This window comes from Zootoca vivipara, chromosome 6, assembly GCF_963506605.1.
Source record: "Zootoca vivipara chromosome 6, rZooViv1.1, whole genome shotgun sequence".
Lineage (NCBI taxonomy): Eukaryota > Metazoa > Chordata > Lepidosauria > Squamata > Lacertidae > Zootoca > Zootoca vivipara.
The window spans coordinates 7,541,178-7,565,919 of NC_083281.1; the positions used below are offsets into that span (position 1 = coordinate 7,541,178).

The following is a 24,742-nucleotide window of genomic DNA, read 5'->3' on the forward strand; positions in this document are numbered from 1 at the left end:
TGGACCATTTTTCACTCGCCCCAACTCTGGTGACTCCAACTGCATTAGCAAAGCAACCGGGTGGGTTAAGCACCTCCTCATGCTACTTCTCTGCTTCAAACTGCTTCAGCTTTGCAGATTTTTGGAGGAGAGCCAAGTCTCCCCATCATCAGGTCAAAAGGCACCCCAAGATCCAGTTTCTCCCTCCCATAACCGCACCCCCCCCCCCAAGAAGACCCTTTTTCTGGGCCCAACAATTGCGTCAGCAACTAGGAAAAGGTATCTGCTTGGAAATTCCACATGTCCAGAGCCAAGCTTGGGTAACAGGTTCTGGGTTCGAACGCTCGTAAAACTGGATCCGGGTGTGAGGCGGTGCTAGCAAAGTGCCCCCTGTGCCCCCGGGCATGCTGTGCTAGACTTAGGCTGGCAGCATCAGCCAGAGCAAAATGCGCATTTGGGTGAACTTCATGGCATTCCTCATCCCTCATTTTAATTTCTCCACAAGGCAATACTTTACAAAAAGCTCTGCAGTGCCAACAAATTAACATTGAGGATTCCAGGGAGGCTGGGCATATGAGTGTGTGTGTGTGTGTGTGTGTGTGGAAAGACCTGCCAACTTTGGTTTCTCTCAGTTTTGCATTGTTCAAGTTTTAAGTGGAATCCGTCACATTTCTGCATCTATTTGTGAGTTTTTAAAATTCTCACTGGCATATTACTGCAAATTTCTCCCGATAATGACATTTTCAGACGCAGCTTTGCCTAAGGCGCGCATGATTAGCAAAGCGATGCTCTTTAAGACAATGCCCCACTGTCCATTATTTTCACTAATGCGTACAGGACAGCGACCGTTTTAGCTGCGTCCGATATGCGTGTGTCTCACGCCGAACCCAGAAGTATCCCAAAAATGTCACAACAGCATCCCCAAAAGGGGCAGGGCAGAGGCAGTATGGGGACACAAGGGGATGTTTGCAGGATTTTTCCATGGTGTTTCAAATATCTTTTTCTTCTTTGGTGATCACTTGTAGCCGAGTAAGATTGTCTTCCATAAACATGGTTTTAACAGTGAGTCTGTAAGTGACTGTGGAGGCCAATTCTGGATCCACACGTCCTTCCGCAGTGGGGACATTGGTTTCTGGGAGGGAGTTGATCGTGGTGAGGGTTTGCCAAGCGTGCCTTCCTCTTAGCACATTTCTCCCTTGCGTCCTGAGTTCGAGTGTCTTCAAAGCCCATGACACCTTTGGTAAAGGCTGTTCTCCAATTGGAGTGCTTGCAGGCAAGTGTCTCCCAGTTGTTGGTGTTTATACTACATTTTTAAAGATTTGCCTTGAGACAGTCTTTGAACCTCTTTTGTTGACCACCAGCATCATGTTTTCCATTTTTAAGTTCAGAATAGAGTACGGTAGTTGCTTTGGAAGACAATAATCAGGCATCTGCACAACATGACCAGTCCAACGAAGTTGATGTTGAAGAATCATTGCTTTGACACTGGTGATCTTTGCTTCTTCCCGTACACTGGCATCAGTTCGCCTGTCTTCCCAAGTCTTGTGTAAAATTTTTCGGAGACACCGTTGATGGAATTTTTCAAGGAGTTGGAGATGGCGTTTGTAAGTGGTCCATGTTTCACAAGAACACAGTAAGGTTGGTAGTACAATAGCTTTGTAAACAAGCATTTTGTTTCCCTGCGAATGTCCCGGTCCTCAAACACTCTGCATTTCAATCGGAAGAAAGCCGCACTCTCAGGCGATGCTGGATTTCGGCATCAATGACGACCCTTGTGGAAAGGTTACAAGGGGATGTTTGCAGGATTTTTCCATGGTGTTTCAAATATACATGACTTCACTTAAACGTGCGGCGCCTTGGGACCTAAAATGGGGGGATTGCCCATGCATATTTTTTTCCCCAAAAAATGCCTGCATTACCCCAGAATGTGCATTTTTGAACATATTACTTGGAGGGGAGAACTGCATTGCAACGTTCAGATAAATGCACGCATTGTTTCAGAAAGTGCAAATCCGGTGGGTTCTCCTTTAAACGTGAGCCAAATTGAATTTCTACCTAGACCATGGTTTCCATCAGGGATGGTGCGCCCTAGCATTCGCCCTGTGCTGTCTCTATGAAGGGGAAGCGAGTTTGGACGCCAGAACCGAGTACGTACGAGGGGCCCACGGTTTCCCGCGCACACCCTGAAAGGCGCATCGCCCACCACTTGTGACTGACGGGTCTCCCGGCCTCGGCGGCGCATCCATGCGCTCTGTTTACAAACGGCAGGGTCGCGCTTCATTACCCCACCAACCCCATCTGCTCAGCCCAGACTTTAAAAGTCCCATTAAAACCGCAAATAGATAAAACTTATATACCCAGAACGGGATTTATGATGTGCAAGGCTCTGGGGCGCGGTGGGGGGGAGGGAAAGCAGTGCACTGAAGAGAAATCCATCCACATGTCTGGAGGGGATTTAGCACTTTATGGGGGGGGGTGCGGATACCACCCCAAAGCAGCTAAATCTGCTATACATGATGAGCATTCAAGAGCCAGCCAACCCAATAGAAACTACAACTAATCCAGAATGCGGCAACTAGACTGGTGCCTGGGAGTGGCCACCGAGACCATATAACACCTGTCCTGAAAGACCTACATTGGCTCCCAGTACGTTTCCGAGCACAATTTAAAGTGTTGGTGCTGACCTTGAAAGCCCTAAATGGCCTCGGCCCAGTATACCTGAAGGAGCGTCTCCACCCCCATCGTCTGGCCCAGACCCTCAGGTCCAGCTCCAAGGGCCTTCTGGCGGTTCCCTCCCTGCGAGAAGCAAGGTTACAGGGAACCAGGCAGAGGGCCTTCTCAGTGGTGGCGCCAGCCCCATGGAACGCCCTCCCATCAGATGTCATGGGAATAAACAACTATCTGACTTTTAGAAGACATCTCAAGGCAACCCTGTTTAGGGAAGTTTTTAATGTTTGATGTTTTATCACTTTGTAATTCTGTTGGGAGCCACCCAGAGTGCCTGGGGAAACCCAGCCAGATGGGCTGGTTATAAGCAATACATTATTGGAAAGCCCTGCTTTGTCATTTGAATCCATTGGTTTGGATCGTACCCTCTGGAGCAGCAGAAAACGAGCTTGCTCCATGAGCGGTCCAGGACCTCATAGAACCTCAAGGACCGCCTCTCCCCATCTAAACCAACCTGGACCCTGCAAGCATCACCTGAGACCCTTCCTTGTGAGCCAGCTCCATGATTGGTCCATAGGGTGGCAACACGGCAACGGGGCCTTTTCTGTGGTGGCTCCCTGTTTGATGAATGCTTTTTCCAGGAAGGCTTGCCTGGCACCTTCATTTCATATCTTTATCCGTAACCAACCAGGCCTTTAGCTTTCTGCAGCCTTTTAGAAGTTGGCAGGGTTTTAAATACATATTTCTCTTCTCCTTTGATTTGACTGTGGGGTTGTTGTTGTTTTCATTGTTTGTTTGTTTGGTTATAAGCTGCTTTGGGCTTCCCTGGGCAAGGTAAAGCAACTGACAAACACAGGCATTCCCAAACTTCGGCCCTCCAGATGTTTTGGACTACAATTCCCATGATCCCTGACCACTGGTGCTGTTAGCTAGGGATCATGGGAGTTGTAGGCCAAAACATCTGGAGGGCCGCAGTTTGGGGATGCCTGGACAAACAGCAAACAAACAAACAAACAAACTATCCATGTGACAGCTTTTATTTTAATATGGCCATATTAGGGTTGCCATACACCCAGAATTTCCTGGACACAGCAGGTATTCAGCCCATGTCGTTAGTGTAGATTTTGACAAATTTTATTAATAATAGCTCTTCTCTTTTTTTGAGATTTTGCAACTTTGGGCAATCTGCTGCTGTCTGAACCTGACTCCACATCGGCCTCGCCCGAATTTGATGCATAGCCCTAGTCATTGCTTTAGTTTTGGCCACTGTGAGCTTCGCAAAGTGAATATAGCAAAGGTTTCTGCAGAAGCCGGAACGCAGTGCGATGGAAACAGTGCGGTTTGCGGTGAGCGCAGGGCAGGGCAGGGCAGGGCAGAAACCGCCACTTCGCTATGTGCCGCGCGACAAGGCGCTAGGCCTCATTCTGGGAAGGCTGTGCAACTCTGAAATTAGGCAAGGCAGCAGTTTGTGGAGTACGTCGAAATCTATCAGGCAGAGTGCCTTAACCCGGCCTCGCCATTCTTAATTTATCCTGCTTTTTCTGCTGTGCTCTTCCTGTGGATTTCAGGTTGCTATGGCGATGCAGCAGTCCGCAAGCTGAGCTGCACAGCCCGCTTGCTCGGCATTGAGGCAACTCTGCACCCCCTTTGTGTTATGTCTCCGCTCCCACCTCCCTTTGGCTCCTCCAACAAATGTTCGATGCTACTCTTAAAGGCACAGGAGCCTCACATTGCAGCTGGTTAGACCTGCGGGGGTAACCGAGGAGAGAGTGCATTTGAACATGCACAGAGTGCCTTTCCCTTCTCATGGACGGGCCAGCAAATAGGGACATTCCAGGATCAGACCAGAAGCTGGGATAGCTTTCGTAATTCCGGGACTGTCCCTGGAAAATTGGGACGCTAGAAGGGTATTATTCCACCGTAGGCAATTCGTATTGCAACTCTCAGTTTTTCGAAGGGAATAAGTCCCTCCCGCCTTCGCCGGATAACCACACACCCCGTTTCTAAACCATGCACTGAGCTATATGGTCGGGTCGTATGGGGTCACCTGTCTCCTATGTACAAAGTCCTGTTGAATGTCAGCATTCGTTGGATCCTGAGGCGCTCGGCGCCGCCATCTTGGCTGGAAAACCGGCCCATCCCGTTGCCCACGAAGACCGGGTAATGCTTCACATCTGCAGGAAAGCGAGAGAAGGTCAAGGGGAAGTTGGGCAAGGAGGCTCCCCACGACTATTTATGTTTATGTGTTAGCGCATTTAAAGGTGGCCCTTCTGGTGAAACGGGGGCCACAACCACAACATGCAGCCGAAGCACATTCAGCGTGTGTGGCTTCCCTCAAAGGATTCTGGGTGCTATAGTGTGCACCCTCACAGAGCTGTAGTAGCCACCAGGCTTAACATATGACAGTTCCCAGGATTCCTTGGGGGAAGTCATGTGCTTTAAATGTACAGTATGGTGCGGATACCTCCTAGTAATGTGTACGGATACTAAAGAGAAACCAGGGTCAGTAGTTTAATAATAATAATAATAATAATAATAATAATAATAATAATAGCAGCTATGAATAGACCAGGCATAGGCAAACTCGGCCCTCCAGATGTTTTTGGGACTACAACTCCCATCACCCCTGACCACTGGTCCTGTTAGCTAGGGATGGTGGGAGTTGTAGTCCCAAGACACCTGGAGGGCCGAGTTTGCCTCTGCCTGGAATAGACCCATTGAAATTAATAGACCTCTGAGAAGGACTCACATTGAATGAAACCCACTGTCTACCTAATAAAAACAAAAGCTGTCGGAATACTTAAAAAGTGCCTTTCAGAACAGGCACCTTCACTGACACAAAGGAGGCCCTGTCTCTCATCCATGATACAAATAGAATGGAATGGAATGGAATCTTAGAGTTGCAAGGGACCCCTCAGGCTCATCTAGTCCAACCCCCTTTCGGCACATGCATTCAGAACTCCCGCCCACCCTCCCTCGTTTTAGGGCTTTTTGCGATTGACCTTGCTATGCCGTCGTGTGTCGTCTGTCATTGGGACTGGGGCACGGCAGGAATTTCCCCCACTTGGCAGATTGGCTGTTGCCATTTGGGTTTTGCCTGCCGCGTAGCAAATCGTCACAACTTGTAAGGTTGCGGATGGGCTCTGATTCAGGTGGTAGGGATGGAAGAATGGTCTCGCCATCCCTATGTGAAGGGTATTCCGTGAAAGGAATCTAGGGACTCAAATGGTTTGGTGAGCCCCCGAGAGGGGGTTGTGCCCGTGCCTGAGTCCAGGGGGACATCTGGGTGGCAGACATAGTCTGCTCCCAGCTTTTCGCCTATCCAGGTGTTCACTCTTGGCTGACGTATGCTGCTGCCCTGGGTCAGCGCTGTCTGCAAGAGTGCAGGGAGCTAGTCAAACCAGAGCCTATGCAACCACTCACTTTCTGTAATCAATAAAAGGTAAAGGGACCCCTGACCATTAGGTCCAGTCGTGACCGACTCTGGGGTTGCGCGCTCATCTCGCATTATTGGCCGAGGGAGCCGGCGTATAGCTTCCAGGTCATGTGGCCAGCATGACAAAGCCGCTTCTGGCAAAACAGAGCAGCACATGGAAACACCGTTTACCTTCCCGCTGTAGCGGTTCCTATTTATCTACTTGCATTTTGACGTGCTTTCGAACTGTTAGGTTGGCAGGAGCTGGGACCAAGCAACGGGAGCTCACCCCGTCACAGGGATTCGAACCGCCGACCTTATGATCAGCAAGCCCTAGGCTCAGTGATTTAACCACAGCGCCACCTGGGTCCCTGTAATCAATAAAGTTGTGGCCTAAATCCTGCCAAAAACCAAAACTAAAATTTGAGTCATGTGTGAATTTATTAAGGGGGAGGTCTCTGGGTCTGAACACGCAAAGGACCCCTGGATGGTTAAGTCCAGTCAAAGGCGACTATGGGGTCGCGGTGCTCATCTCGCTTCCAGGCCGAGGGAGCTGGCGTTTATCCGCAGACAGCTTTCTGGGTCATGTGGCCAGCAGGACTAAACCGCTTCTGGCACAACGGGACACCATGACGGAAACCAGAGTGCATGGAAACGCTATTTACCTTCCCACCACGGTGGTACCTATTTATCTACTTGCACTTTTGACGTGCTTTCAAACTGCTAGGTTGGCAAGAGCTGGGACAGAGCAATGGGAGCTCACCCCGTGGGGATGGGATTCGAACCGCCAACCTTCTGATCAGCAAGCCCAAGAGGCTCAGTGGTTTAGACCACAGCGCCACCCACGTTCTAAGGATACCTACACTTAAGCCATGTATTATTTGTTTATTTGTTTGTTGGGTTTGGGGCCTAAGTTGTATATGCACATTTTCCCAAAGCATTTCTCCTCGATATGATGCATTCTTGCAAGCTACACTCACAATTATGTGCATCTGTGTGATTTTATCCTAGGTTTTCCCCTAACTTTTCCTTGCACACATTACTTGGCTGGAGAACTGCACTGCAGAATTCAGAGCGGGGCAGATTTCAAAGGACGGCTGGGTTTGGGTTCTCTGATTGTTCCCCCAAAGTGCAGGTCAGGTGGCCTTTAAACGCTGGCGGAATCGATTTTCCACCCCACTCCGTCTACATCACAGGGCTTTTGTGAAAACAAGACGAGGGGAATACTACACAGCACCTTGATCTCCTGTGAGGCACGATGGGAAAAGACAATCGAAGGGAAGTGTCTAGGCGAGAAATAGAACTGCACACAGTGTTTGGGGAGCAAGGAAGGCCCTCTGGCTTTGACCACTGGCCATAACGGGATGGGAGCCGGACTTCTGTGGCTTCTCTGATGGGTCCCACAGATTCCCCAACCCCTTGGTGAGAATCATAGAATCATAGAGTTGGAGGAGACCACAAGGGCCATCCAGTCCAACCCCCTGCCAAGCAGGAAACACCATCAAAGCATTCTTGACATATGCCTGTCAAGCCTCTGCTTAAAGACCTCCAAAGAAGGAGACTCCACCACACTCCTTGGCAGCAAATTCCACTGCCGAACAGCTCTCACTGTCAGGAAGTTCTTCCTAATGTTTAGGTGGAATCTTCTTTCTTGTAGTTTGAATCCATTGCTCCGTGTCCGCTTCTCTGGAGCAGCAGACAACAACCTTTCTCCCTCCTCTACATGACATCCTTTTATATATTTGAACATGCCTATCATATCACCCCTTAACCTTCTTTTCTCCAGGCTAAACATACCTAACTCCCTAAGCCGTTCCTCATAAGGCATCATTTCCAGGCCTTTGACCATTTTGGTTGCCCTCTTCTGAATGAAAATGAAAAATAATTTTTTGGGGGTGGCAGAGGGAAACGCCAGCCGAGCTCCAGCCTCCTATGGCCACACCCTACCACAGCCTCACTTACAGTTGTCAAGGGCCACACTGATGGGACCAGGCTCTTCGGGGAAGAGTGCGTGAGTTGCCCCCTCCAGTAGGAAAAGTAGGACGAGCGGCAGACAGGTGGGCCTCATCGTCTCCTCTCGGAGCGCCCCTCACACCTGCAGGGGTTCAAGATGACAGAGTAACGTTAAGCCATTAGCCGTGTGCGTTGTGGTCCGTGTTGATGACAACCTGTGGCGCACTGAGCCCCGATAAAATGCATGGGAGATGGGGGGCAGAATCAGAGGGCCGGAGGGATGGCATGGCCTGGGGAGGGAGGGATAAGGTAGCCCACGGGGGGGGGGGAAAGGGGTGCATTGTTCTCCCATCCTCCAGAAATTTTCCCCACACCTCTGGACAAATGCTTCCCAAACCAGCTCAGACCTGTCCGAGCTAAATTTCCGAGCTACACCTGAAAGTACTGCAGCTACCAGGACTGCAGGAGGAAGGGAATGTGAACGATTTTCTACGGCAGAGCTTTCAAATATTTTTAGTTCCATCTTCAGGGGTGGCCTGCCGATTGAGTGCAGGAAGGGGCCACCTCCCGCAGTTGGCGGGTTGCGGCGAGATCTTGGGAGAGTTCTGCGAGATCTCAGCAGGATCCATAGCCGCCACAGCCACACAAGTCTGGCAGCAGAGATGGGCAGGGTGTCTACAGGGGAGAGCACTGTCCCGCGAGATTCTGCTACCCGAGGCAGCTACTTCAGGCTGCCTCATGGGCCGGCCGGCCCAGATTCTCTTCTATATATTTGTTTAGACCAGGGGTAGTCAACCTTTTTATACCTACCTCCCACTAATGCATCTTTCTTGATAGTAAAATTCCCTTACCGCCCACCAGTGCTCGATGGAAGGAGGATTCAGCTTGTGCCGTAGAACCCCCTACCGCCCACCTAGAATCCTGAAATGCCCACTAGTGGGCGGTAGGGGCCAGGTTGACAACCCCTGGTGTAGACCTTTTGGTGCTTTCATCTTCCGTATCGTAATTTTAGGGGGTAATAAATTTAACAAGGAGAAGGGGACGGCAGAGGACGAGATGGTTGGACAGTGTTCTCAAAGCTACCAACATGAGTTTGACCAAACTGCGGGAGGCAGTGGAAGACAGGAGTGCCTGGCGTGCTCTGGTCCACGGGGTCACGAAGAGTCGGACACGACTAAACGACTAAACAACAACAAATTTAACAAATCACACCACCACACCATCTTGATATTTGCCTACTCTTCTGAAGCAACTTTTCTGCTTCAGCGCCGCAGCTCAGAGCATTCCGAATGCTGGAAGTTTTTGTCCAAGGGTTATTTGAACCGATGGGCAAGCGGGCCAGCTCATTTCGTAAAGGGATGAACATGAACTGGAATTGGTTTGGACTTGCTGAACATGAACTACAGTCGTACCTTGGTTGTCGAACTTAATCCGTTCCGGGGGGGTCCGTTCGACTCCTGAAACGGTTGAAAAACCAAAGCGTGGCTTCCGATTGGCTTCAGGAGCTTCCTGCACTCAACCGGAAGCCGCATCGGACGTTCGGCTTCCCAAAAACGTTCGCAAACCGGGACGCTCACTTCCAGGTTTGCGGCGTTCGGGAGACAAAACGTCTGAGTACCAAGGCGTTCGAGAACCAAGGTATGGCAGTAGTTCCTTTTAAAAATGAACTTCCCAGGGTCTGGCTGAAGCAAGGCATCTCACCCAAATTAATCCAGCTTTGCTTTGAGATCTCCCCCCACCACCACCACCAAACCCCACCCAATCCAAATGTTTCCACTAGAAATGAAAGGGAAAGGAAACCCGAGAGGAAGTTCTGATTAGATTGGTTTCAAAATTGTGTGCTGCAGCACCTGTTTTGTAGAATTACAAGGTGTGATGGGGCAGAAGGGGGTTAGTTTGCCTGTGGAAAAGAGGATTAGGGAGAACATTTGCCCATCAGTTTCCTACAGACAGATGCACGCACCAGTTGTTGAGAGGCAACATTGACCAGATAATCCCAAATGACAGGACACCCCCCCCTCCCCACACACATTGCTAGCTTCGTGTTTCAGCCCTACAAAACTGATGCTCCCATGTTCCAAGGGAGCCCACTTACTCCCCACAAGTAAAGCATTTTGTAGAATCAAAGAATCCCCCAAGGTCCATTCAGGAATCACAGCTCAATTTAAGAAGCAGGTAGCGAATCCATCAGCTTTGGCTTCTCTTAGTTTCTCATCCCCCTCCCGCACTCCAAAGTTTAGTTCTCTTTCCTTTGGAGAGAACGCGCTTTTGCAAAGCAATTTCCCCTAATACGATGCGCTTTTGCACGTTGCTTTCACTACAGACGCAGTTCCATGCATACTTTCCCCCAATGCATGCATTTCAATTCACCTCCTCCTCCCCCAGTCTTTGCATTTCCATACACATTACTTGGCTGGAGAACAGCACTACAAAATCTGTGTGGGTTTCAAAGAGCGGGAAAGTGCAAATTCCAAAGGGCGGCTGTGTTTCCCATTATGGTATCAGAAAGTATGAATTAGGTAGGTTCACCTTTAGGTGTGATCGGGACGCAGGCGTCACCCCCATGCCTATAAATATGTGAGGCACTGGGATGGGCGAATTAGTCTATTTCTAGGACTTGCCATTTTGGCACACACAAATCTGTTCCGTTTTGTTTCTGCATTGATCTTCAAAGGCTTGTTTTATTTATTTTCATTTCATTTCAAAACATTTGTACAAAAATTCTCGTTTATTTTCCTGGCCGGAAGTGCCCCATATAGTTTCAATGAAGGGGCAAGTCCCCCTTCAAAGTTCTGCGGCGGCCATGGAAAAGAGGAATACAAATAAAAATATGTTATGCCGTGTGTGTATGCGACGGGGATCAAATCTCACTACTCATCCAGGAAACTCCTTGAGTATAGTGCGTGGAGCTTCTCAGAGGAAAGCAATGACAACAGCGATTTGCTACAGGGCAAAATCCAAGGTTCTTGTGTCCCGAGCACAATTCAAAGTGTTGGTGCTGACCTTTAAAGCTGACCTAAACAGCCTCGACCCAGTATATCCAAAGGAGCATCTCCACCCCCATCGTTCAGCCCGGACACTGAGGTCCAGCGCCGAGGTCCTTCTGGTGGTTCCCTCCCTGCGAGAAGTGAGGTTACAGGGAACCAGGCAGAGGGCCTTCTTGGTGGTGGCACCCGCCCTGTGGAATGCCCTCCCATCAGGAAATCCCATCTGACTTTTGGAAGACATCTGAAGGCAGCCCTGTTTAGGGAAGTTTTTAATGTTTCATGTTTTATTGTGTTTTTAAGATTCTGTTGGGAGCCGCCCAGGGTGGCTGGGGAGGCCCAGCCAGGTGGGCAGGGTATAAGTAATAAATTATTACTATTACCATTATTATTATTATTATTATTATTATTATTATTATTATTATATTTGCAAAGCCCTGAACAACTTGCACCCAAGGCACCTGAAGGACTGTCCTATCCCTTACACCCCACTGCGATAACTTTCAACCAAAATCCAAGGAAGTTGTCTTGCTTCTAAACCAGTGTCCGTCGTCCGTAATGGAGAAGATGAGGGGGAACAAAAGTAAACTCTTGTGGAATCTCGACACAAATAATAAAAAGAAACCGCTGTGAAAACGCTAAAAATAAAATAAAATTATTGAATTTGCCATAAGCTCACCATCGCCATCTAGTGTCCCGTTTGTATAATGCGCTTAAAAACACACTTAAAACATTATATTTGCAGCTGTGTAGCTGAGTCATTATTCCAGACAAGGCAGAGGTGTTCTTGTTTTTATTGTAATTATTTCTATGAGAGTTTTGTGTGTGTATTATATATAAGTAATATAATATGATAGAATTCTATCCGTGTTTGACTGTTTCTTTCCCTATGCTTTTAGCAGTTCTTGTTTTTAACTGTAAGCTGCCTTGAATGCCTGTCAGGGGGAAACTTGGGGTTTAAATAAATACCATTATTATCTCGGAAGGGTCACTTTGCCCCTTTGCCCCCTGACGTTTGCTCAGCTTTTACAGAGGAAGGGGGCATAGGCGTAGGCAGGGGGGCAGGAGGGGGCAGCTGCTCCCCCCAAAGCAAAAAATTAATGTATTTTACAGACCATAACCAGCACTTTTCCCCTCCAAAAACTGAAGTGGAAAGGGCTTTGCTTTAGCAAGAGCAGCTCAGTCTCTGCTTGCTGGGGGCGGGAGGCTTGAGTTGGAGACCCTGCCTGTCAAATTCTTAGCTAAGAGAAGTCCTCTCTGTGCTCTTTCATACTGTCTTTGGAAAACAGAACTGTTCAGACAGGTGTTGGCGACGTGGGGTTTGTCCCCCACCTCCACTGACGCACCGCTGATGTCTTTACCAATGTTCTTCTTGTTGAGTTGCGTATTTATGCCGTGCAACACCTTGTAATATTTGCTAAGGAAGTGTGGTTTATAAATATTTTAATGAACACGGCACATTCTAAGGCGGTGCACCAGGTTCAGTCGAAGCCCGAATCCAGTCTGCTTTCGGCAGAACTGGGCTTCAGCTGAGTTGGGCTGAGATACCCTCGATCGGCCCAGGACGGGCCATCTGGGCAACGGTCAGAAGGCTGGACCGTTGGACGGTGGAGGGGAAGAAAGAGAGGCAGGCAGAGCCTTGGCAAGCAGTGCAGGGCTTCTAAACAGCCCCACGCCGAGCTTTGGCTGCACACGCCAGCAGCGGAACAGGTGAAAGCAGCAAAACCGAGCAGGATTGAATCCTCCCCTCCTCAGCTGAAGGGTCCAATCCTGCTGGATGCAGGGGTCTGCCTCTCCAGGGTGTTCTCTACAGGGAATGCAGGGCATAATCCCCCCCCAACATTTCTCCGATGAAAATAGGGACGTCCCATTTCCATAATGATATTTTTACTACTGTCGAACCTCGGAAGCCATTCCATAAGCCATTCCATCCAGAAGCTTCCGGAATGTTCGACAACCGAGTCGCAGCTTCCGATTGGTTCGCAGGTGCTTCTTGCACTCAAGCGGAAGTTGCGCTGGACGGTCGGCTTCCGAAAAACGTTTGAAAACTGGAGCATTTCCTTCTTTGGCGGGAGCCAAACATTCCAAAACGGATGCGTTCAGGATCCGAGGTTTGACTGTATTTATACCCCCACACAGGTGGCGCTGTGGTGTAAACCACTGAGCCTTGGGCTTGCCAATCGGAAGGTGGGTGGTTCGAATCCCCACAATGGGGTGCGCTCCTGTTGCTCTGTCCCAGCTCCTGCCAACCTAGCAGTTCAAAAGCACGCCAGGGCAAGTAGATAAATAGGTACTGCTGCGGCAGGAATGTAGACAGCATTTCCATGTGCTCTGGTTTCTGTCACGGCGTCCCGTCGCGCCAGAAGCGGTTAGGTCCTGCTTCCACCACTTCCCGAGGGAAACCGTTCCACTGTCAAACAGCTCTTTCTGTCTTCTTGATGTTCTTCCTGATGTTTCGTCAGAATCCCCCTTCTTGTAACTTGAAGCCCGCAGTTCGAGTCCTACCCTCTGGAGCAGCAGAAAAAAGCATGTCCCATCTTCCATGTGATAGTCCTTAAGATATTTGAAGATGGGCTATCCTATTTCAGGGGACACAGGTGGCGCTGTGGTCTAAACCACTGAGCCTCCTGGGCTTGCTGATCAGAAGATCGGCGGTTCGAATCCTCACGACGCAGTGAGCTCCCGTTGCTCGGTCCCTGCTCCTGCCAACCTAGCAGTTTGAAAGCATGACAAAGTGCAAGTAGATAAATAGGTTCCGCTCTGGCAGGAATGTAAACGGCGTTTCCGTGCACTGCTCTGATTTCGCAGAAGCGGCTTAGTCATGCTGGCCACATGACCCGGGAAAACTGTCTGCGCAAACGTTGGCTCCCTTGGCCAGTAAAGCGAGATGAGCACCACAACCCTAGAGTCGACCATACAGTGCTTTTCCTTAAAAAATGTTTAGGGGTACTCTCATTTTCCTACTCATATTGAAATTCTGCCCCTCAATGAGGTCAAACTTAGATGCACAAAATGTTTAGGCGTATGCATCCCCCTGCGTCCCCCCAGGGAAAAAAGCACTGCCCCCCCACATCTTACGGGGTTGCCGCAGCCTCTCCGGGCAGCTTCCAAAATATATCAAAACACAATAGAACATTAAACATTTTTAAAAAACCACCTTTCCTATACAGGATTGCCTTCGGACGGCTCGGTGAAGGCCTCCGAAAACTCTATACCCTCCAACATTTCTCCAATGAAAATAGGGACATCCTAAGGAAATGTGGGGCATTCCGGGATCAAATCAGAAACTGGGACGGCTTCTCTAAATCAGGAACGTTCCTGGAAAATAGGGACGCTTGGAGGGTCTGCAGTGGTGAAGAAGACCCCAGCAGGATTGCACTCTCTGCTCCCAAGGTGGCAAGTGGAGGGTTCGATCCTGCTGGCGGCTGTGTGGTTTGGAAAGCAGGGAGGAAGTTCATGGACGTGCCCTTAATAGGTATATGTGCATATATTGGAGCCATGTGAGCTGCGCTGTTCACCAAAGTGGTTCATTCTGAAACACCTCTCTCTCTCTCTCTCTCTCTCTCTCTCTCTCTCTCTCTCTCACACACACACACACACACACACACACACACAAAAGCGCAATTGTCCTTCACACACCCCTTCTGAGCAGAGGTGTTTTCAATCCTCATTCTCACCTTTAGTTAGCAGGTGATAATGACATGGTTGCTGACCTTGAGCCAGACATCTTGGAGAGTGAAGTCAAATGGGCCTTAGAAAGCATTGCTAATAACAAGGCCAGTGGAAGTGATGATATTCCAGCTGAACTATTTAAAATTTTAAAACATGATGCTGTTAAGGTGCTACACCCAATATGCCAGCAAGTTTGGAAAACTCAGCAATGGCCAGAGGATTGGAGAAGATCAGTCTACATCCCAATTCCAAAGAAGGGCAGTGCCAAAGAATGCTCCAACTACCGCACAATTGCCCTCATTTCACACGCTAGCAAGGTTATGCTTAAAATTCTACAAGGCAGGCTTAGGCAGTATGTGGACCGAGAACTCCCAGAAGTGCAAGCTGGATTTCGAAAGGGCAGAGGAACCAGAGACCAAATAGCAAACATGCGCTGGATTATGGAGAAAGCTAGAGAGTTCCAGAAAAACGTCTACTTCTGCTTCATTGACTATGCAAAAGCCTTTGACTGTGTCGACCACAGCAAACTATGGCAAGTTCTTAAAGAAATGGGAGTGCCTGATCACCTCATCTGTCTCCTGAGAAATCTCTATGTGGGACAAGAAGCTACAGTTAGAACTGGATATGGAACAACGGATTGGTTCAAAATTGGGAAAGGAGTACGACAAGGTTGTATATTGTCTCCCTGCTTATTTAACTTATATGCAGAATTCATCATGCGAAAGGCTGGACTAGATGAATCCCAAGCAGGAATTAAGATTGCCGGAAGAAATATCAACAACCTCAGATATGCAGATGACACAACCTTGATGGCAGAAAGTGAGGAGGAATTAAAGAACCTTTTAATGAGGGTGAAAGAGGAGAGCGCAAAATATGGTCTGAAGCTCAACATCAAAAAAACCAAGATCATGGCCACTGGTCCCATCACCTCCTGGCAAATAGAAGGGGAAGAAATGGAGGCAGTGAGAGATTTTACTTTCTTGGGCTCCTTGATCACTGCAGATGGTGACAGCAGTCACGAAATTAAAAGACGCCTGCTTCTTGGGAGAAAAGCAATGACAAACCTAGACAGCATCTTAAAAAGCAGAGACATCACCTTGCCGACAAAGGTCCGTATAGTCAAAGCTATGGTTTTCCCAGTAGTGATGTATGGAAGTGAGAGCTGGACCATAAAGAAGGCTGATCGCCGAAGAATTGATGCTTTTGAATTATGGTGCTGGAGGAGACTCTTGAGAGTCCCATGGACTGCTAGAAGATCAAACCTATCCATTCTTAAGGAAATCAACCCTGAGTGCTCCCTGGAAGGACAGATCGTGAAGCTGAGGCTCCAATACTTTGGCCACCTCATGAGAAGAGAAGAATCCTTGGAAAAGACCCTGATGTTGGGAAAGATTGAGGGCACTAGGAGAAGGGGACGACAGAGGACAAGATGGTTGGACAGTGTTCTCGAAGCTACCAGCATGAGTTTGACCAAACTGCGGGAGGCAGTGGAAGACAGGAGTGCCTGGCATGCTATGGTCCATGGGGTCACGAAGAGTCGGACACGACTAAACGACTAAACAACAACAACAATGACATGAGTGTTTATGCACCAAACATGTGAGAATGTGAGAAAGATGAGGATGGTGTGTGTGTGTGTGAGAGAGAGAGAGAGAGAGAGAGAGAGAGAACGAGCACGAAACACTGCATTTTATTTTATTTTATTTTACAGCAAGACCAGATATATATATATGAATGGACCTAAGCACTCTTTTAAGTCCCGGCCTGTTCATTTAGGGACAGGTGTGTGTGTGTGGGGAGGCACTTAATATTTTATCAAAACTTTTCCAAGCACATCCGTGACACGACATACACACACAAACACCAACCTCTTGATGCATTAAAAAAGAAAAAGGCATTAATTTTGCACTTTACTATGTGCAGGTTATGAAGCATTCAGATGTACTCATGACACTTTTACAAACCATGGTTCTCCCCCCCCCCCAAAAAAATATCCTGGGATTTATAGTTTGCCAAGGACTACAATTCCTAGCACCCTCAGCAAGCTACAACCCCTAGGATACTGTAAAAGACGTACAAGAGTATTTTAAAAAGTCGGGTTTGGGTGTGACCCCTAGTTTGCAGTTTTCAGAAAGAAGAGGAATTGCAAATGGCCAAGCAATCATAAGAGACGAACCTTGCATTTTGTAAAAAGCAGAGCCATTCATATGCAACATTTAACCTCCCCCCTTCCCCCCCCCACACTGGTTTTTCCTGAATGCATGGAAACATGGGCACCCATGTAAATGACACCCGAGGCATTTCATCTGCATGTCAATTACCCAGAGATCCTTGTCTTGATCCCCATTGCTCTGCCAAGTTTAACCAGACAACAGAGCTTATTTGTTTCCAACTCCCCATGGTTATGCAGATCTGGCCCAATTCAGAATCGGGCAATTGTAGAGTGATAGTTTAAGGGTGGGGGGAAACTATCATGCACTTTGGGACTATTATTTGTTGTTGTTGTTTAGTTGTTTAGTCGTGTCCGACTCTTCGTGACCCCATGGACCAGAGCATGCCATGCACTCCTGTCTTCTACTGCCTCCCGCAGTTTGGTCAGACTCATGTTGGTCGCTTCTAGAACACTGTCCAACCATCTTGTCCTCTTTCTTCCCCTTCTCCTTGTGCCCTCCATCTTTCCCAACATCAGGGTCTTTTCCAAGGATTCTTCTCTTCTCCTGAGGTGGCCAAAGTATTGGAGCCTCAGCTTCAGGATCTGTCCTTCCAGTGAGCACTCAGGGCTGATTTCCTTCAGAATGGAGAGGTTTGATCTTCTTGCAGTCCATGGGACTCTCAAGAGTCTCCTCCAGCACCAGAATTCAAAAGCATCCGTTCTTTGGCGATCAGCCTTCTCTATGGTCCAGCTCTCACTTCCTTACATCACTACTGGGAAAACCATCGCTTTAACCATAGCTGCCAAGTCTCCCGTATTCCCCGGGAAATCCCCGTTTTTCCAGCTGTTCCCAGCCGAAAAAACTGATTTTTTGTTCCCCCCGATTTATTCTGACGCGGCAGCCATTTTGGAACTGGGCGGAGCATGCTCAGAAGTGACTTTTGATGCTGTTTTGCCCAGTTCCAAAATGGCTGCCGCGGTGCGGCGGCTATTTTGGAACAGGGCAGAGCAGCATCAAAAGTAGCTTCTGAGCATGCTCCGCCCAGTTCCAAAATGGCGGCAGCGCTACTTCCGGTCTGCTACTTCTGGTCCAGTCCCTTATTTCTCAGGCCGGAACTTGGCAGCTATGGCTTTAACTAGACGGACCATTGTTGGCAAGGTGATGTCTCTGTTGTTGTTGTTTAAAAAAATCCGTGTGACTGACAGGCACCCTGGATTTAGAAGTCACATTGAAAGGAGACTGCTGGGTGTTCAGCCAGCATTGACAGGTGTTTGACCCAACCATTCATTTCCGGATGCATTGAGCAGGCGCCACCTGTGATTTGGGGATTGCACACTGATGGCCTGTGTGGGCGGGGAGTATTCTTCCATTCCATGTCCCTGAAAGGTCATTGCTGCAGCTGACTGGACATTTTCCTAACCATTGCCAAGGGTTATAAATCTGGAAGCCGCACCTCGGGATCTTTTTTTACTCCAGACAAAGCCAGGGTTTTGTTTTGTTTTGCCAAAAGTGCAAAGAGTACAGCCTTCAGACTGGGTGCTTTTACCAAAAAATAGGGTGGGTGGGTGCCTTTAACAGCCTGCTTCTCCCAAGGATAGAGTTGCCAAATTTCAAAAAGTGAAAACCAGAGCTTTGCTTTTGGGGGGGCAAAATGGTTGAGGTGCCTTTTCTTGGGCCAAAGTTGTTCCGCTTTTGCCCAAAGTTGAGATGCATTCCCGACGTAGGTTGCCATACATATGGATTTCCCCAGGCGTTTCAGCGATTTCCACCTTGTTTCAGATGGCCAAATCCTGGCAGTGTCTGGGAAATTACAGACGTATGGCAACCGTACCGAAGGAAGCCTTAGCCTTCGGGTTCCGACATCCAACCAGTGCCGGGTTTAGCACTTTAATGCACCACATCTCTCTTGGAGCGATGGCCCAGGATATTTTGCCTCTTGAGGCAAACCTGAAAAATCTCAGAATTATAGAGTTGGAAGAGACCCCTGAGGGTCATCTAGTCCAACCCCCTTGCAATGCAGGAATCTCAGCTAAAGCATCCCCAATAGACGACCGTCCAACCTCTGGTTAAAATCCTCTGAAGAAGGCGAGTCCACCACCTCTTGGGAGAGACTGTTGCAGTGCCGAAAAGGTCTTAACTGTCAGAAAGTTTTTCCCGACGTTTTGTCGGAATCTCCTTTCTTGTAACTCGAAGCCATGGGTTCGATCCTGCCCTCCAGAGCAGGAGAAAGCAAGCACGTTCCCTCTTACCGTCAGAAAGTCACATTCAATATGTGCACCGCTGTGTGCATGTGCTCATCGCACAATGACCCGGAAGTGACTCAAAAACATCACACAAAAAGGGGCGGGGGCAGAACAGGGTGTGTGCAGCCTTTTCCAACAGCGTTAACAATCTTCGCGGTTTCTCTTAAGCAGGGTGGTGCTTGGGGACGTAAACCCCGCGAAAATTGGTAGTTTCCTGTACGTATACTTAGTTGAGCAAATAAATACCGTATTTATCGTCTATAAGATGTCCCCATGTATAAGACGTCCCTATTTTGGGGGGACTCCAAATTAAGAAAACATCCCTCAGCACTACCCGTGTATAAGATGAGCCCCAATTTTAAACCGAATTTTTTGGTTAAGAAAACAACAAACCCTAGTCTTATACACGGAAAAATACGATAAATCCTCTTGCTTGTCTGGATGGAGAGATGTGCATGTTCAGAAACCTCTGGCTGTAGCATCACCGACATGTAACCTCCTGCACAAAACTAGAGTCATCCAATTGCTCTGCCCACATTTACAACCGGCCCCCAAAAGTTTGCACGAGAAGGAAGGCGGCCCCTGGGCTCCCAAGGCTTTGCCCTCCCCACCCTACTGTAGGTGCTGCTGCTGTGGGAGGGCAGGAGGGAGGGCTGGGGTCAGGGCCAGATTTAGGTTTGATGCGGCCCTAAGCTACTGAAGGGGGCCCTTTATATGTCCAGCTGTCCTTTGTCAACAACAAATGGTTGCTGTTTTTTGTGTTGAATATATGCTTTGAAGCTCAGCATCCAAAAAACTAAGATCATGGCCACTGGTCCCACCACCTCCTGGCAAATAGAAGGGGAAGAAATGGAGGCAGTGAGAGATTTTACTTTCTTGGGTTCCATGATCACTGCAGTTGGTGACGAAATTAAAAGACGCCTGTTTCTTGGGAGAAAAGCAATGACAAACCTAGACAGCATCTTAAAAAGCAGAGCCATCACCTTGCCGACAAAGTTCTGTATAGTTAAAGCTATGGTTTTCCCAGTAGTGATGTATGGAAGTGAGAGTTGGACCATAAAGAAGTCTGATTGCTGAAGAATTGATGCTTTTGAATTATGGTGCTGGAAGAGACTCTTGAGAGTCCCATGGACTGCAAGAAGATCAAACCTCTCCATTCTGAAGGAAATCAGCCCTGAGTGCTCACTGGAAGGACAGATCGTGAAGCTGAGGCTCCAGTACTTTGGCCACCTCATGAGAAGAGAAGAATCCTTGGAAAAGACCCTGATGTTGGGAAAGATGGAGGGCACAAGGAGAAGGGGACGACAGAGGACGAGATGGCTGGACAGTGTTCTTGAAGCTACCAACATGAGTTTGACCAAACTATGGGAGGCAGTGGAAGACAGGAGACACGACTAAATGACTAAACAACAACAACAGGTATCTAAAGCCATTTGCACATAACAAAATATGTATTTTATCAAAGTAATTGTTGAACTGAAATACAAGTTCTCAGGTGATATTTGGAGCTTATATTTGGTGCTTTTGTTTTTGCTATTTATTTTGCATTTTTGTTTGGAGCCTTTTTCAATTAATTTGTTTCTGTGACTGTGGATCCCAGTTCAGCTACTGATTGATTGATTGATTGATTGTGTGACTGCAGAAATAGATAAAAGCCCCTCCTCCAAACAATGACTATCATTAGTGCAGGTAAGAAAAATTATAATTATAATTTTTATCATCTACAATACTGTTTTATTTATTTTATAGTACAGTGCCTTGATTATTGCTTTTAAAAGTCTGGAATGGATTAATCTGTTTTGCATTACTTTCTATGGGAAAACACCCCTTGGTTTTGGAACGGACATCCGGAACAAATTAGGTTTGAGAACCAAGGTACCAAGGTATATGGAAATGAGCAAACCAGTGATATTTTAGAGAGCAGGCTAGCAGGCGGGGCCCATGACTTACATCACAGGAGCCTTCACAACACAAAACACTGTTGCTGTATGTAGGTTTTATTTTATTTGTTGTTTATCTTAAATTTTTGAATTGTACATCCAGTGTCTTTTTTTCCTTTAATTTTTTTTGGGGCCCCCAAGTGAGTGGAGCCCTAAGCTATAGCTTGTTGAGTTTGTACGTAAATCCGGCACTGGCTGGGGGCCACCCAGAGCTACAGACCACCCCTTGTGTGTCAATTCCTAGCTGGGTCCCAGGGGCATTCGAAACATCTGGCTTTGTGGAGCTCCTTCCCATTTGAGGGAGGAGGAAATGCGGAACATGACTGAAAACAACAGAATTTGAAACAAACAAGCCCACAATGGTTATGAGTCACAAATGTCTATGGGGGAAGCCAATGGGGATCTGCCAGCACTCAGCCTCCTACAAATGACCTGGCTCGATCCCATCTTGGTCCAGGCCAAATTCAAGGAGATCACATCAGTGTTTGAAGCCTTCCTTAAAAACAACAACAACAGCAACAAACCAGAAAGTTGGTAAAATGGTTTGTTTATGCCACCAGGGCAGCCAGAGGGGGCATAAAATTAAGCACAAAAATGGGGGGGGGGGGAATCCCAATAAAGGAGAAATGGGTACTCAAGCTATTTGGAGTACAGTATTCAGAAAGGACGGTATGCAGGTGGCACTGTGGGTTAAACCACTGAGCCTAGGGCTTGCCGATCAGAAGGTCAGCGGTTCAAATCCCTGCCACAGGGTGAGCTCCCGTTGCTCGGTCCCAGCTCCTGCCAACCTAGCAGTTCGAAAGCACGTCAAAGTGCAAGTAGATAAATAGGGACCGATCCTGCAGGAAGGTAAATGGCGTTTCCGTGTGCTGCTCTGGTTCGCCAGAAGCGGCTTTGTCATGCTGGCCACATGACCTGGAAGCTGTATGCTGGCTCCCTCAGCCAATAATGCGAGATGAGCGCCGCAACCTCAAAGTCGGTCACGAGTGGACCTAATGGTCAGGGGTCCCTTTACCTTTGCCTTTATTCAGTAAGGGCAGAACTCACAGCTAAAAGTAGGGATCAGAAAGACAGGATAGATGTGGAAGAACGGAGACCGATTTTGGTCTATTTAAAAATGCAATACAGCCAGATAAAACTTCAAACAAGTTTTGAGCCACGAGTAACGGCAAGAAAATAGAAAAGATTGCAGTATGGGATTTAGGTAAATTGATATGATCAAGGAGTTGGGCAGGCAGTTGCTAGGGTTGCCATGTGTCCTCTTTTCCCAGGACACTTCTTCTTTTCCAGGGGTAAAATATCTGTCCAGGTGGATTTTAATTTTTTCCCAAAATGTCTCTGGCTTTGCAGAGACATCACCTTGCTGACAAATGTCTGTATATTTAAAGCTATGGCTTTCCCAGTAGTGATGTATGGAAGTGAGAGCTGGACCATAAAGAAGGCTGATCGCCGAAGAATGGATGCTTTTGAATTATGGTGCTGGAGGAGACTCTTGAGAGTCCCATGGACTGTAAGAAGATCAAACCTATCCATTCTGAAGGAAATCAGCCCTGAGTGCTCACTGGAAGGACAGATCCTGAAGCTGAGGCTCCAAGACTTTGGCCACCTCATAAGAAGAGAAGACTCCCTGCAAAAGACCCTCATGTTGGGAAAGATGGAGGGCACAAGGAGAAGGGGACGACAGAGGACGAGATGGTTGGACAGTGTTCTCAAAGCCACCAACATGAGTTTGACCAAACTGTGGGAGGCAGTGGAAGACAGGAGTGCCTGGCGTGCTCTGGTTCATGGGGTCACGAAAAGTCGGACACAACTAAACAACTAAACAACAACATACGTTCTGGATGAGACCTAGACATTACTGGGGGCTGAAGACTTCCAAAACCTCTGCAAGGGCACCTCCTTTTCCACTGACTCTTGGGGGTTAAGATCGGCTGAGGCCACGATGGTAGCCTGGAGAGGGCCTTTTCTGTGGCGGCTCCAAAGCCGTGGGATTTCTCCCACACAGAGGTGTGCCTGGTACCTTCATTGCATGGCTTTCATCGTATCTTGAAGATGCTCTTCTTTACTCGGACCTTTGGCATGTAAGATAGAATCACAGAACCGAAGGGCTTCGAAGAGACCCAAAGGGTCATCTCGTCCAACCCCCGGCAATGCAGGAAATTATTTATTAAATTTGTACCCCGCCCTTCATTCGAGGATCACAGGGCGGTTTATAGTGTAAAAAACACAAAAAAAATACATAACATGGTAACAGACAAAATAATAGCACCACCACCAATTTAAAAGGCCATCAATTGTTTAATTAGTCAAAGACCTGGGAGAAGAGGAATTATTTCACAATTATTATTTCTTAAACTTTAGACACTGCTTGAACGTAAAACAACAACAACAACAACAACAACAACAACAACCTCAAAGCAGTTTACGAAAGGATAAAACCATATCTTCACCTGCAGCAAAATCCTATATCGTGGGGCGCTATGTTTATTTATTTAAAGAAATATGGTGCAAAAATCGATCAAGTGGTGAACAATAACCCTTGCACCACCATAAAATTAAAATCACAGGCCAACTGGCTAAATGTTGCAGAAAGAAGAAATCTTAAACCACCCGCATAATCTTGGCGGCATAGAAAAGTCCCCAGCAAATGTTCCCAGCCAGCCATGCCTTCTGCTGGGATACTCCATTCCATTACTCAGAATTCCACCTCCACTGAGCATGCTCACTCTCTCCCCCTTTATGGATCCCCCTCCCCCAGAGATTTGGACTGTGGCCAACATTCCGCCCCCACCCACCTGTGAGTTCAAGGATGCTAGCAGGGACTCATACAGAGAGGCAGCGGGGCAGCCTCCCCTGCAAGTCAGTGTTTCGAGGCTCCATTTTTATTTTTATTTTTAAAGCAGTTTCTCCCAGTGCACCAGAGGTTCTGCATCCCAGACCGCAGTTTGCACACCTCTACGTCCAACGCTGCCAAATTTCCCGTCGAGCTCTATTTCGGGGGTTTGTTTGTTTTTTTACCTAAAAAGTAAAACAAATAAAAAATCCTGTCTGGGCAACATAATTGTGGGAACGTGAGACACTGATAAGGATCTTTCAAGCTGCGGCAGAATGTGAGGGGGAGACAAAAGGAGTCGGGGAAGGGGGAATCCGCAGGGAGATTTGGAAGAAAGGAGAGAGGGAAGGGCTTTTCTGTCTGTGTGTTGTATTCCTACTTAGGAACAAGGTTCACAGTCTCTGTCTCTCTCCCTCTTTCTCCCTTCCTCCTTCCCTCCCTCCCTCCCTCCCTCCCTCCCCACTCTCTCCCCTCTGCCTCCCAAAAGGTGACAATGAACATTAAGACATTTATCACACGAGGATGAGAACATTGCTATTTCAAGCCAGCCAATTAAAAACAAGAGGGAAGTGAATCACCCAAGTCTGCGGGAAGTTTCTTGTTTCTTCATGCGCCCCCCCCCCCATTTCCACATGCCATCAAAGGGGAGAGAAACGGGGAAACAATTTTAGAGACACTTCTGTATTTGGACCCCAGAGGCGTAGGAAGGTCAGGTGGTACCCGGTGCGGAAAATTTCTTGCCCCCCCCCAATTGATTATTATTATTTTGCTTGCAAAAATGGTTTTGCGTTATTTCATATTTTCTTACAAAGGAATGTGGATTCTGAGCCTCTGATAACAAGTAGGCGACTATGGACAGATACTTAAATCGACAGGATGGATTGTGTTTTGGCTTGTGTTATT

General features: G+C 47.9%; 1 protein-coding gene across 2 annotated transcripts in view; it reads right to left on the reverse strand.

Moving 5' to 3' along the window:
* Window positions 1–24,742, reverse strand: part of SEMA6B (semaphorin 6B) — a 189,577-nt gene that overhangs the window by 56,807 nt on the left and 108,028 nt on the right. For both annotated transcript variants that reach the window (XM_060275375.1, XM_060275376.1), the window contains exons 2-3: window positions 8,024–8,156; window positions 4,694–4,820 (exon numbers count right to left, since the gene is read on the reverse strand). In XM_060275375.1, the coding sequence (XP_060131358.1) occupies window positions 4,694–4,820; window positions 8,024–8,129 (233 nt within the window). In that variant the 5' untranslated portion in view covers window positions 8,130–8,156. The remainder of the gene's footprint in view (window positions 1–4,693; window positions 4,821–8,023; window positions 8,157–24,742) is intronic.